Source organism: Anomalospiza imberbis, chromosome 2, assembly GCF_031753505.1.
Source record: "Anomalospiza imberbis isolate Cuckoo-Finch-1a 21T00152 chromosome 2, ASM3175350v1, whole genome shotgun sequence".
NCBI lineage: Eukaryota > Metazoa > Chordata > Aves > Passeriformes > Viduidae > Anomalospiza > Anomalospiza imberbis.
The window spans coordinates 51,459,074-51,473,677 of record NC_089682.1 but is presented as its reverse complement, the minus strand read 5'-3'; the positions used below and the strand labels follow the sequence as shown (position 1 = coordinate 51,473,677).

The following is a 14,604-nucleotide window of genomic DNA, read 5'->3' as shown; positions in this document are numbered from 1 at the left end:
CAGAGCTGGCACAAAAGGCAACATAAGGAGGTGGCTAACACTTATTTTCCACCCTTTAGAGCAAGGCAGATTCTGTCTGCTGGGAAGAATTAATCAGACCTGCCATTCCCATTGCTCTGGTCTGGGCAGCACCATCCTGAACCAGACAGTTACTGCAGAGCTTCTCAGAGCTAACAACAGAAACAGTAGGAGCTGAAGCAGCAGCTTCCAAAGACACTGTTCAGAGGGTACCAGAAACATGTAAGGCATGTTTAAAGCTGTGGTAAGATGAAAAATGGGATTTTGGGTTTATAAACAAAGACAACTTCTGGAAAAACAGAAAGCCTTGTTTGAAGACAGGTCTTCCCTGTGAAGGGGTTTGAAGACAATCTACATTTCAAGAGAAGAGGTTCCTGCAGAAACCTCTGGGATGTAATGGGCAAACACTACTTGCTGGGCTGTGTTTTCTAGGTGTTTTTTCCTGGTAGACACTGACTCACTGAAATACATACCCTCATTATTCAGTCTCCTTTTACTAACTTTTTACCAGATGCTTCACAAAAAAATTAAATCAGTGACAATTGCATCGTGATTTAACCACCCCTATAATTTCCTGAAAGTCAGTTTCTCAGACAATGAAAAAGAAAACCCATAAAAAATAAAGAGAAAAGTAAAGGAGTTCCCATAATTTGTTAGGAGCCAGAAAACATAAGTTCAGCTTTGTCAGGAAATCCCATCGGGGCTTTCCAGAGAGCTGCATGGGATTATATTTTCAAAAGGATTGAAAAGATTTAGGAGCATGTCCCTCTGTTAAAAGTGATTTAGATGAATGACCTCGAGCGTTTTTGTGTGCCCTACTTCATGCTCTGCCTTGTCCAGCCCAGTGAGGGGTGGGGTTCTTCCACAGCTCCTGACAGATCCAGGTGCAAGGGCTGAAATCCAGGAACCCTGTTTCTACAGCTTCAGGATGGAGGTGCCTGGCCCTGGGCAGGAAGAGCAGAGGGGACAGGCACCTTTCCTGGTCAGCATAAAGCACCGGTGGGGCAGGACTGTCCTCCTAGGCTGGGCTGGGAACTAGAGCTGCTCCCCTTCTGCTGCTCCTGGCTCAGCTACAGAGCAGAACTCCAAGGAAACTGCACCTTCTGTGCTGCAAACCCCTTCTGCAGGGGCCATCTGTCACAGGTCACCAGATGCCCAGCCCCAGACGCCCCCAAAAGCAGATGCCTTGACAATGGCTTGCAGCCTCCCTGTGCCACATCCCTTTCTCCAGCTCCAGTCTGTGATTTCTTTCTTGTTCTAGTGAGAAGGCTTTTTAGGAGAGAGGCAAGGCACACAAAATACTTATGAAAGTAATTGAAAGTGTTTTATTCCACTTGCACTTTTACAACAGAAAAATAATTGTAAAAAATTCACACCCACCATGGTATGCCTGACCTAAATTTTTCAGTGCTGTTCCTTCTTTTTTTTTGAGACTAGAAGTAAGTCCTAAATGTGTAAAATTCTAAACATGAAACATAAAAATTGATGACCCTATTCATGAGCTGCAGTGTTCACTTCAAATTGAAGGATTTTCTGGTGCTTTGTTTTTTATTGACAATAAATTACCATTCTGTGTCATGTAAGACCTTGTGAACTTTCACATGGGATAGGTAGGAGTACAATTTTGGCCTAATAGTTAAATTAGGTAGATGATTCTGCTAAAATATTTTGCATTAAAGAAGCTTTTTCATTTAATTATATTGAACCATAATTTTTAAAAATCCAAATAAGTGATTGGATGCCCTCCAGCTCTCAGCTGCTAGATAAATCCAATAAATTTGGTCTAAACAAACTCTGAACTCTTAATAAATGCCCTGTATTCAACCACAAATCAGGTGTCAAACTGGAGTGAATGCACTGATGTAAAGTGGCTGCTTTTTCAGCATAGCTGAAAAAGGTATATAAAACCCAAGCCAAGCCATTAAGCTCATGTACGTGGCCCACAAGCAGATTTTACCAATAAGTTCTACATACTCAAGCTTTTTGTTGGATCAAGACCTTACTTTTTACCCATCCAAAGCTCCATTCCAGTTAAGAGAAATGTTGCCTGAATTATGGGCTGAGTAAGAAATTAATATGGACCCTGACTTCTGGCCAGACATTGGTACCATAATTTCTTTGCCATTGCAATTCTAATCTGCTGTGCTGTCTGCTGTTTGAAGCTCATCTCACTACAACTTTCCTAGGAAACAAATTTAGGCTCACACATACATTAATGAGAATGACACCTCAGGTAAGTTTGGTCTCAGATAATGGAATAGGCCTGCCCCTCAGTTTGCTTACATTCACCAAACCTGACACTGAAAATGGTCCAGAGCTCAGGGGAAAGAGTATAAGGTCTGTGCTGCACCTTCTTTGTTCACGACACACTTCTGGCTTTGTTCAGAAAGTCAGGTGTACCTTATTGCTTCTGAAAGTATGTTTTCTTTTTCCTGAGCTTTAGGTGGATGCCAGTTATGACAAAACCTGTCAGGATTGCTGCTGTGCCACAAACCAGGTAGGCAATTCCCAGGAATGGGTTACTTCCACCGCTCCACACCACGGTTGAAAGAATCACATGCTTCCTCCCCTTGAATCTGGTAACAGGGAAATCTGAGAGAGGGATGTTAAGATTTTACTAACAAAGTGCACATTATTTCCAGGAAAAGAGAAAGTAGTGGTTAAATGCTCAAAAAGCTATCCAAGGGATAAAGAGTTTTGAAGTCTGCATTTGCTGCCAAAACTCATTTAACTGATTGGTGATGTTTCTGCTATTCCGGATCCAAAACCCCAGCTGGTTTTTGGAAGGCAGCTGGTGGTAAGAAACCCAGTTATTTCAGATACAGTCTTCCTGTGCATGTGGAAATACTTCCTTTTTTAAAACATTGTAAATTTCAGATTCATAATTTATAGGACTGCTACTGCATTAATTTGCTATGAAAGCTCAGTTGAAAATGAGCCTTTTGGGAAGCTTATCATGATAATCCACATAGTCTCTGTGAGGGTTAGTGCTCAGCTCTACCTAATATGTTGTAGCCAGAATGTTATATGAGTTTACCTTTCATGTCTCCCATGGAAGCTTTCAGAATAGAACCATGACAGAACATTTATAACCACATTTCTATCAGCTGAGAAAGAAGAGAAATTTATGGTCATGTTGACATAACTCCTGCTGACAAAAGGAGTGCTTTAGTCAGCAGAGTTCCCACTGCTGGCTGTGAGGGGGCAGTTGCACCAGCACAAAAGCTCCTGTCAGTCAGGATGTGGCCCAAATCCCTCGAGTGCTCTGCTGACACAGGGGTGCTCTGCACAGCTTCTTTGCCAGTTGACCACACAAATCCTATTCACTTCCATGTCACTGTAACTCTCTAGGAGCCTTAGGGAATCTGAAAGGATACTGTAGGAAATATGGAAGGTGTAATTCCCTGCTGGCAGACCCTCTGTGAAGTGCCGAACCCGTCTGACACGCCGGTAGAGGTTCCTGAACGTCGCAAAGGCCGACACTCGCATCCAGACAATGAAGTCGTCGTTCAAGTAACCATTGTTCCTCTCATCTTCCTTGTCCAACAGATCCACTGGTTTCTGCCAGTAAGGAGGTCTGGCTGTCCCTGGTCACAAAGAGACAAAGCAGGAAAGACACCGTCAGTAAAAGCAGTAGTTGCTGAGATTCTGGGCCTCACACAACCAACAAGAATATGAGCTGTGGAAGAGACATAAGACACTGTCCAAAATTATATATATGCCAGATAACAGCATCTCCAAGCATGTCCACTCACCTCAAACATGAATTAACAGTTTAACAGTACTCAGGGGCTGCTACATATTAGAACCTTCAAGCACAGGAAAAACAAAGTGACTTGCACAAGTGAAAATACTGTTTATTCTGGATTCTTGTCTCTTCAGCAAGCAATATGTTCTCAATAATGAGGAGCTTGCCTTCATTTTTACACATTAATATATTCCTGTACAACCAGAAAGGCACCTTTTTGCAGTCTAATAGCACAGCCTATGACATTTAGAATCTGTCCCATGAAAACAACTTAGATGATTAACTCTTGCATATTGCACCCAGCTCAGCACTGCCCTGATCCACAAGAGGCAGCTTTTAGCCCCAGTTCAATAGAGATCAACCATATAAAGGAAACAGCCCTAGGAAACAAGTCTGAAACAACTAGTGGCAAAGGCAGCCTCTCATGCCTCACAACTGCCCAAGAATCTGCAAAGGCATGAAGGAAAGATGAGATATGCAATTCTCCTTCACAGATGTTTTCAATAGAAAAAAAAAAAAAAAAAAAAAAAAAAGCAACTGCTTCCTTGCTTTCTCTGGACAGATTAAACATTACAAGAAACTATAAAGAAGGGCATTGATGTGGACTAACTTCAGTTTTCCAAAACCATTTTCTCTCAATTTCTCTGGTCACTGATTAAAAAAGTAAAAAGGTGGTATTATGGCTAAATGTGCCTTCTGCTCTCAGTCACCCTCTAAACCCTACTTCTTCAACTGGCTTTGGGAGGTATTTCTCCCATAGGTGATTTTTCTTAGAATGGGAGACACATGAAGGGGGAGACAAGGAAGCCATTGAAAAATAAGGACCACCAGCAGAACCATTCTTACCTGCAAATGCAGAAGAGAGATTGTATGACTCAGGATTGCGAAATTTCACATTTTTATCTGTCCACCAACTGTTTCCAGTCTTCAGCAGTGGCACTTGAATCACAGATGAGTTACGATTGTAAAAGAGATCAATAGTATCTGCAGGGAATACAATAAGCAACATTTGTGAGTCAAAGACAGTCATTCTAATTGCCAGCATGGCTAACAAAAAAATGGTACATTGAAGCACCTTTCAAGTCGATAGAAAACCTGAACATCCTGGATGTGTATGGAGCACTGCACATTTCACAAGAAGAACTAAGGTACCAGAGTCTTAGAACTTCTGAAGTTTTATAGACTGAACATTTCCTACCAATCCCTGTGTATGTCGTGCATGCTTCTCATGTCCATCAACTCTTGTGGGACTACCTCTTTGCAAATCACTTTCTGAGGTCTCTAGCTAGTTACAGAAGTTACTGTCCTAGCTAGTTTCCCCTAGGATTTCTTTGACAGTTGTCCCAAAACTTTGCTATACATGATGGATTTTCAGGGACTAGGGTAGAGGTAAAAGCACAATCAAGGGAATCCAGTCCATTGGAAAAAAAAAATTCCTTTAGTTTTATCCCAGTTAGAGCTTGCTTACCAATCAGAACACAAACACTTTCGTCAATCAAAAACCATTTAGTTAAAATTGTGCCTAACCATGCCACCCAGTTTCAGTGGGTGAACAACACTTGTTTTTATCCATTACTATTTTCCTACATAGATTAGTTTAACATAAGACAAAAATATGATAGGTCTCGTTAACAGCTGTGTAAACCCCTAGGCAGACAATGGGATGATGGGCAGGGACAATCAGATGATACAGATGGGGAGGGGTTGCCTTTTAGGAGACATGAAAAGCACAACTCAGCTGCATAAGCTGTGTTCACGCAGCTCCTTAAAGCTCAGACACACTCTTCTGGGAAATGATCATTCTGTGGCCCACCACACCCTCAGCTTTTTGTCACCACTTCATTAACAGGAGTTGCAATGCTCTGAGCTCTGTTGCTTGTCTTGACTCTCCCTCACATGTTCCAGAACAGCGTGGGCTCCCCACAGCTGGGCTCTGCTGGCCTAGGTCTGAGCCCAGCCCAGTAAATCCCATTTCCAGGGCAGCAGGTGAGGTAAGCAGGCAGACAAAAATCAAGTGGATCGAGAAGCTACTGAATGAACTGGCTTCACAAGTCCCCTGGTGTGGGTGGCACAGCTGCTTGGAAAGAGCTGCTGCTTTCCCAAAACCTGCTGTGTGGAGCAGGTTAAAAAAAGGGTGAGAGCAGGGAGTGGTAGAAATTGGAAGACAAAAAAGATGGGGTAGTGGAGAAAAGTCTGTACAGTTTTTTTGTTCCTTTTCCTTCCAAAGATACATTCTGAAATCTCCCAAGTGTATTCATAAGCAGATTATGCTCACTAGATTACTACAAAGATCAAATCCAGGTTCAAGTTAAGACTATGTATGCTTCCAGCATTCTAAGAACAAAAATGAAACCATGTAGATCCAAAGATCCAAAGTAATGTGGACAATGTGCAGAGTCCCTCCTTCTAAGCACATGATTGTGGGAAGGCAGAATCTGGGCTCTCCCATCACTGTACAAGAACGTGCTTTTTAGCAAGGAAGTACATGAAATCTGTTGTATCCTTGTTCCTTATTTCAAGAGGGCCTAAATTCTTCACTCCTGCTGTATGCTCACATGGAAGAGGGTCTTAGAAAATGAGGTATCTCCCTCAGTTTCCAAAAAAGGGCCAAGTTACTAAATAGTAGGAAGCAGAGTCTGACGTTCACCAGAGCAGCACCACCAAACAAAGCCTTTTGTAGGAGAAAGTAGAGGCCTTGCAATACCAGCTCTGCTGTGGCCTGGGTAAGGGAATAGTTTCAAGAGGGAATCAGAAGGGACAGAGAAGGTCCCACGTACCATTGAACATGCTGTTGGCAATGGCCCCACACGGCGCCATTGGGGTCCCGTTCCTGTAGGTGCTGAAGGGCGCGCAGTAGCTCCTCTGGATCTGCATTCAAGGTCACACAACAATCAGGCACAGACCCGGGGTTTGGTTTTAACTGGTGTCCTCCCATGCCTTCTTCTGAAAAGCCACTGAACAATTAAGTCTCCAGTACCTTTCAGTCACATTAGAGAGACATCAAATAAACGGGTCTGTAGTTCAGGACCACCTTCCATATCTAGGCACAGAAACTTAAGGTCATCACCAAATTCTGCTGCCAACTTGCCAGCTCCAGACTACAAAAAACAGGTTTGGGGATCTGCCATGGTAAAATGGCTACAACTGAAAATGTTCCAGTGAACCCCTGGCTTACCCTAGAACATCTTATTTTACCTTATTTTTAATTCTGACTTTGGCTGAATTAGTGCTGGAGAACAGCAGATGTAGTTGGCCACATTACTGCAGGTCAACAAGGGCAAATCTTGATGTGTGAAGATACAGAATGAAAAACAGAAGTCCACCCTCAGCTTTATCACATCTTTCCTACCCTATTTTATAAGAAACTATACATCTTCAGGTTTCAGCACAGAAACATTTTCAAGCAACTCCAATGAGCTGTGTATCTGATCGGCACAAAAGCCAAAAGCAGCTGAGTCTGGATGCAAACAAACAAGCTGACAGGACACCTGGAGAGTTTTAAGAAGCATTTTATAGAAATGAGGAACATGTATTGAGAATTGTAAGGAGCATTTTATAGAAACAACAGATTACCATGGCACAACCATCATATATACTGAAAGGACATGTGGACTATGTGTATATTAAGAAATGCTACTTTTATGCCAAAGAAAATATGCTTTAGATTTGTAAGTAAAAGAACCTGAATGCCATGATTGCATTCTCCAATTTCCTTATGCAGGTCTGCTGCGGGTGATGCTGTCTACTCCCTCTTTAGACCTCTAAATTGCATACTTAGAATACTACATGATCACTTATTTCAGAACTAACCTGTAACTGCTCCTTGCCCACTTCCAAAGCCAGATGGCAAAACTAAAGACTTAGAATAACTTAATTTCCCAGGCTTATGGTAAAAGCACAGCTTAAAACATTTCTGGCTAAGAAGACTGACAACACAAGAAGGAAAAGCTTTCTGTATATTTATTTGAAAAAGACAATGTATTTTTAATCAGCACTACAAGGGGCAGGTTTGAGAACCACAACACAGGACTGACGTCTTTTATTTACCACCCCCCTGCCCTTCAACCTTCCTCTCTTATTAACTTATTAGGCATTATGGCCCCAACAATTTTAAAAGCTGGGACCAAACACTGAAAATCTGTACTTTATTATTCCCTAGAGCCACCTAAACACACTTACGGCTCTGCCTAGCTGGCTCTCCATATGGTCAAAGGCACGCCTGCTGGAAGTGCTGCTGATCTCACAACAGAAAAAGAAAACTTACATTTACATTTCGGCCCAACAGTTGTGCATCACTTCTTGATATCACGTATCGACGGTGGTTCTGATAGAAGTTTTGCAGACCATAGTACATAAAAACATCACCCTAGAATCCAAGGAGAAATCCTTTCAATAAGGAGAGTTCATGAAGGCAATGAGAAATCCTATTACTTGCTAAAAAAGAGGGGAAGAGAGTACTCATATTAAAATGTATGTAACTACACCCTAAGCAATACAGCAGTCATGGGCTAGAATCTAATCTTTACCCGAACTGCAAGTTTTTATGTTTTGGCACAAAATTAAACATAATTTAAATGACCAAAGAAAACCTGAAATAAAAACTATTGATTTTTATATTAAAATATTTTTTTATATATTTATATTTATATAAAAATAATTATAATTATTTTACTCAAGATGGTATGGCTGGCCATGAACTTGCAATGACTATGAATCACACTGTATATTGTCATTTTCCATAAAAGAAGGTGCACAAAAGCCTTCACATTAAAAGGAGAATGCTAGGCAGGCCAATCATGCATGAAAGGTAATTATGGAACTATAAAAAACCCATTACTCAGTTAAATTAACATCCCATCTCAAACATCACTGTAATCTGAAGAACTACAAAGTATTTTAACAGCCTCCCCAATAATGAAGAATCCTAAAGTGACTTTAAATTGCACTATCATTTCAAGGGATCATTTATTCAGTACTAAGTATACGATCTTTTTGGCAGAACATGAAGCATTTTAACAGTCTCAGTAACACGACCTGGTAGTTTAAGGAAGGAAATGAAGGATACTTTTTCCAAAAGAAACTTCAGAATCACATTGCTAGACCTGAATTATTTCAAGGACCTTGGGGATTAGCAGCACAACCCTTGTAAAAATGACTACAGGGGTCTACTTATGTAAAGTGGTAGAGCTTCAGATTTCCTTCTCACTCGAGAGCTTAGCTGGGCAGCACCAACCAATCCCAAGGGCAAGGCTTTGCCTCTGACTCAGAGACAGACAGAGAGAGGTCACCTCCATCATCAGGGGTGTGAAATAAAACACCATTTCCTCCACCCCTTCTTCTCCTTGGACATCTCCCAACCAAGGAGCCTGGTCTTGGCTATAAATACCAAAATGAACAACAAAGTCAAAAGTGTAAAATTTTGAGCATTACATGTTCTGAAAAAGTACAAAGCAAATTTAGTCAGGAGCTCTACATGACAGAATTACTGTCTTTTATCACTTAGGGATATAAGTAACGGGTGGTACACAGTGATCTGAGTTGGTTTTTTGCACCCACTTACCAATATATCTTCCTTTAGCGTGAAATTGACAGAACAGTGGCATTCCTTATTCCAGTTAGAGGAATTTTCACGGAGCTTTGAACAATCTGAGCATTTATCTGAATAATCTATCTGTCAGAGAAGTGAACAAGCAAATATATTGTCATAAAGAACATGCTCATAGGAAAAGGTCCAAGGCTTCTCAGAGCTGTTCTCTTCTAAGTGACCCCGGATAGCCAAAAACATTGTTGAAAATGAAGAGGCAGAGTGAGGACTTGGCCTTAATGAACAACCACAAAATTTATCCCTAGTTTAAAGCCGTTTTAAAGTCTTTTGAAGACTGTTGCAGAACTTTCACGACTGCTCCTTGGCAAAGGAGTGCTGAGTGAAGAACACTCCTGCACCTTGGGCTGGCTGACCAAGTAATGCTTGACAAATCCCCACATGCATCACAGCCCACCCCCACTGAACAGCCTGGGTGTAGTGCTGAGTGCTGGCTCCAAACAGGAGTCTATTCACAACACCACAGGTCTGAATAACCTTTTCTGCAGGAGGGATTTAAACATTAGGGCATTTCAAGATTGCCCCAGCAAACATATATGTTCTTATAGTATTAAACACTCTCTGAGGGATTTGCTTATTTCCCTTCAAAATCCCAGAAGATAATGACAACATTTTGGTATTAGGAGCCAGTGGCAGTAATTATCACCCATATTTCAGATATTACTACCCAGTTAATCACCCAGTGCTCTGATTTTAGTGATGACCGACTGCCTCTGAAGATTTTCACAGGAATACCAGCTGCTGGACACATGTCCAAGGCATGAAGCCATTGCTATCATCTTTATTCAGAAGCAAAAACTCAAAGCCTTTTCTCTCCAAACTGGCCTGGTTTCTGCTTTACAGAATATCAAAGAACACCACTCCCAAACTAACCTGTATTTCTCTGACGCTGTTTGCAGACAGGACAAGGCAGACTCCCACACTGAGGCAGAATGCCCCTGTCAGAAAGAAGCTGGAGAGCACAGATGCAATGGTGAGCTGGGGCTTCCAAGCTGGCAGCCTCTGCTGTTTGAATGCACTGTTATCTGGACACCTGGAAAGTTGGGCATCTCCTTCTCTGGGAAGAACATTTGTCTTGTTTTTCATCTTCTTCTCAGTGAGAGAAAGGAGTAATATCCTTGTGCTGGAGAGTGTTTCAGCTGAGATACTGTCTTTATTGTTGGGGGACTGTATTTGTTGTTCAAACTTGCATTATTGTGAGTAATTACTTATTAACTAGGTCTCTCTCTTCCTTGTTTTCTGTATTTGTACCTGGATCCCCATGATCAGCTTGTACCAATCAAGTGATTGTGTACTTTGATCAGAGTGTCCAGTTCATTCCTCCTGGAAAAGCTTAGGTATATTTTTCCTGCCTCACAGCTCATTAGGATTCATTATGACTTACTAATTTGCAGGGATACTGTCAGTTATACTGGAATTTCTGTGTAATTTCAGATGCATTATTTCTTCTCCATTTACTTCCATAGCTGCCCAGCTAACAGGCATGGCATACAAGGAAAGGAGTTTTACTCCAGTTGCACTGGATTCCACTGGGGAGGACTGCAGGTGCTGAGACAGCACTGGACAGAGAACATAGCTTTGGAAGACCAAACCAATTTTCTTAACCTATTACATTCATTGCTATGGACTGAAATGCAATTGAAGGTTGTAAAAAAGTTGTGTGTTCTTTATCATAGAAGTACAACTAATTTTTAAAATATCCAATTTGGATCAATGGCTTTCCAAGACACTGATGATTTCCTCATCTTTATTCATCTTGTTCTCTGAAAAAGAATCCATCCATTCCCTGCTATCCACAATGACAAAAGAATCACCCAGAGATCACCTCATTTTAATTTAAATGGACAAACGTAAGAATACTTTTTGCACACTTCAACAGTTTAACCAAAATAAAATCTCAGTATAATATATTGATAATTTATCATGTAAGAGCAAAAAGCAGCATTTGGCCAGCTCTAGAACAAATAGGTGAAAAATACTTTTTTAATATATTACTGAAATTCATATTTTTTCAAAGACCCCCAAGGGCAAGTAGATTACCACTCTCATGAGAGAAATACATGTCTCATTTGGGACAGCACAAGGAGGGAACAGAAAACTGAGTTGTGCAAAGACTTTCACACCCATATTTGCTCATCTTCAAGGTCTTACCAGTGACACGTAGTAGTACATCTAGCAGGTGAAAGCGGTGTAACCCTGATTTCAGTATGACATTGTTCCTGCAATAAAAATAATACTGGAACTACAAACAAAACTTCTGGGTTTTTATTAAAGGAAAACTCAGAAAATGTTCCAATGTGCCTTCAGTATTGAGATCTCTGACAAGTCAAAATTCAGTTGCAGGTAGGATAATAGCAAAAGGCAGCTGCAAATTACTTCCTGGTTGGTAAACGCCTTAAAAGAGTCCCAGCTTCACAGATCCATCTCTGCACAGCTTTATAATACTCTTCTCAAGTAGGTCAATTGTTTCTTTCTTTATCTGAAGAAAATAAAAATCAAAGAAAGCATAAGAAGTTACTGATAATGATACCATTACTTATTTACTCAGGCACCTTACTATAGGACTAGAAATTAAAGAAGAGATTCCTATACAAGATCCTCTAGAACATTTCCAGTTTTTAAAATACCCATCCTTTGCCCTGCAGCCCTGAAGTCCCATTTCATATGACTACAGAAAGGTTGTCATTGGCAGAGTTGATAAAGCACACCACAGCAAAAGGCCCATCCTGAGCTGCAGAATCCCTACAGGACTTCCCAGCGTAAGAACTGGCATAAAGCAGATCAAGGGCAGTGCAACAGGCACAGCCCTGTCTGTGACTGGCACACCTGAACGAAAGTGAGCATGGAGGTCAGGTCTGCCTGTGCTGTGTACAAAGTTCTTGGGTTTATGACACTGATATTGCTGTAGCTTATGGCTTATCTAAAGAGAAAACAAATATATTACAGAGTAAATATTGACTACATATTTCAGAGGGAACACAAGATTCTGTATCATCATGGTTTGTCCAGAGTTTCCTTACAGCTAGCTCCCTCTTACCACTTACAAATAACTTGTTTGCAGGTTTTCTCTCAGGATTATATTCTTTTGTGCCTTCACTTTGCAGAGGAATAAATGACACAAGAAAGCCCAGCCAGCCTCAGTTTCAGACTGGATGTGCTACACAAAGGTGAACACAGTTGTCTTTCTATCACTAGTCCATTTCTCACAAATCTTTTATTTTCATGACGTCTGAAACTTAAACTTAGCATATTTTCAAATTTACTGAAGCTTGGTGTGTGTATGGTTTGCAGACAATACAATATTGGGTTTTGTTGAAAAAACTTCACTTGAATCTTAGGAACAAGTAACTTGAGGAGTTGGGACACTTCTGTATTGCTATCAACCTCTGTACAAAAAGCTTTCAAAGCAGGAAGCTTGTCCTTTGGTCAGATCAAATAGTATGCAATCCATTTTTATTTACACTTTTATGCTTTACTTTAATTCCAGTGTGCCAAGATAAAGTCTGATAAACCCATTTACTCCTCCTGTGGTTTCTTTGGGAGCTTTCTATCCATTGTTTGGGATGAATGAAGTGGGAGACACAGAAACAGACAATGAAAATTCCAGCAGCATTAACTAATGAGATGCTGAGGGAGCTGACAGAGCAGTGGATCAGGGCAGCAACTCTTGTGTGGATATGATGGCATACAGAACTGCCATGTGGAAAGATCCACGTGTTTTAAAATTCATATATTTATTATAATATAAATATATTATTATAACAATTATATTCTATTCTATTATTAGAATATATATATATATATATATATATATATATATATATATATATAAATATAAATATATAAAAATTCTGTGTATAGAATTCTCCATTGAACATCAGGTGACTACAAAAACAGCAAGTACAATGGACATGTGCTTCCAACTGTCCTTGCTTTCTGGTTTAAACACAAGGAAATTTAGCAATGTTGCACCTTAAATATGCAAAGAAATTATTGATAATTGAGGTTTGCACTGAAAATAGGCCAGTATGCTGAGTTTCTCATTTAAAGTGTACAATTTTGCCTCCATAACTAACACAGGTGAAAGAAATGTACATCAAACAGACAGTTCTCGAAATTGTCTTTGGTACTGTATTTCCTCTCTCTGAGAAAACTTACAACTGTTTATAGCATGTATTTGACATTTTTCTATACAATTAGAAAAGCTGACTAAGACTGTATTCAATATTTGAAGTTCACCAGTTGCTAGAACATCCCATTGGTTTATATGTGGTGTTAAGATGCCTTATCACCAAAACATTATTTGGGTGTCGTTTGCTGTGGACATTCCTTATGCATAGCTTGAAGGAATCTGCCTGATGTCTGCAGTAGGATAAATACCTGCAAAATACTCCACTTATAAAGCCCAAGATGTCAAAAACCTTCCTTTATGATGTGTTACCTGAGTCAAGAGCAGTTTGAAGACTTTTCTGTAATTACATATTCACTATTCTGTAATCCCACATAACTATCTATTGCTTATCCTAACACAATATATAATGGTCCAGTGCTCTTACTTACCTGGATTTAACTTGAACTAAGCTTTAACTTTTTATGCTAAAATAGCTTTAGGATTTTGCCTTGATAAAGTAGACATGGAGTCAGAACTTTTGGCCTGTGTTTCTAGACAGACACACAGAACTGCGATGATGCTATCTACAGTGAGCTGTACTTGAGGTTTGCAATAGCCCAAAATGAAATAGTGGCAATATAATCTTATTTTTTTAGAGGTGGAGAACCTGTGGTCTACTTTATTGACATGGACTTTAGATGACTTAAAAAATCCATCCCACTGCCATCAACACCTTTTGTACTGCCTGTGATTTTGTACTGGACTGTCTGTGATCTCATGTTTTCTGTTCTTTAAAACCATACAATAAAAGCCTTATGTATTAACCACAAGAGGGAGCCTCCTTGCCACCAAAAAAGCAAAGGCAGGGTTTTTTTTGCTACTTCATTTCTTAAGTGTATTTTTTGTTTGTTTGTTTGTTTTGTGTGGGGGGGCTGTAAAATGCAGCACATTCAAATACTTAGACAAGTACATAGATGGATTAATGACTGATAATTTGTTTCACTTGTGAAACAGCTTAATGTCTATATGCAAAAGAAGTCCTTTTCCCTGGAGATTCCTTCCATGTATGGGCCTGCTCTAAATGCACAAAACCTCAAGACACTGTGCAGGAAATTGGGAGCTTTC

At 40.2% G+C, this 14,604-nt stretch overlaps 2 protein-coding genes across 7 annotated transcripts in view; both read right to left on the bottom strand.

Annotated features, from left to right (window-relative positions):
• Positions 1–1,552: 1,552 nt before the first annotated feature.
• Positions 1,553–11,093, bottom strand: LOC137468841 (cell cycle control protein 50C-like). Its single transcript, XM_068180983.1, has 7 exons — positions 10,242–11,093; positions 9,327–9,437; positions 8,031–8,132; positions 6,544–6,634; positions 4,613–4,750; positions 3,396–3,605; positions 1,553–2,610 (listed from the first exon to the last, which is right to left on the bottom strand). The coding sequence occupies exons 1-7, from the start codon at positions 10,452–10,454 to the stop codon at positions 2,420–2,422; spliced, it is 1,056 nt and encodes a 351-aa protein (XP_068037084.1). The 5' UTR covers positions 10,455–11,093; the 3' UTR covers positions 1,553–2,419.
• Positions 11,094–11,178: 85 nt separating this feature from the next.
• The window catches only part of CMSS1 (cms1 ribosomal small subunit homolog), a 231,314-nt gene continuing 227,888 nt past the window's right edge, over positions 11,179–14,604 (bottom strand). For all 6 annotated transcript variants that reach the window (XM_068180974.1, XM_068180972.1, XM_068180978.1 and 3 more), the window contains one exon: positions 11,179–11,847. In XM_068180974.1, coding sequence (XP_068037075.1) covers positions 11,764–11,847 — 84 coding nt within the window. In that variant the 3' untranslated portion in view covers positions 11,179–11,763. The remainder of the gene's footprint in view (positions 11,848–14,604) is intronic.

Excerpts from the sequence above, each read along its gene's own strand:
- LOC137468841 (XM_068180983.1), bottom strand. The coding sequence starts at position 10,454 with ATGAAAAACAAGACAAATGTTCTTCCCAGAGAAGGAGATGCCCAACTT. Across the intron at positions 9,438-10,241 it reads ACAGCGTCAGAGAAATACAG|ATAGATTATTCAGATAAATG; the intron begins GTTAGTTTGGGA and ends CTTCTCTGACAG. Across the intron at positions 8,133-9,326 it reads CGCTAAAGGAAGATATATTG|GGTGATGTTTTTATGTACTA; the intron begins GTAAGTGGGTGC and ends CTTGGATTCTAG.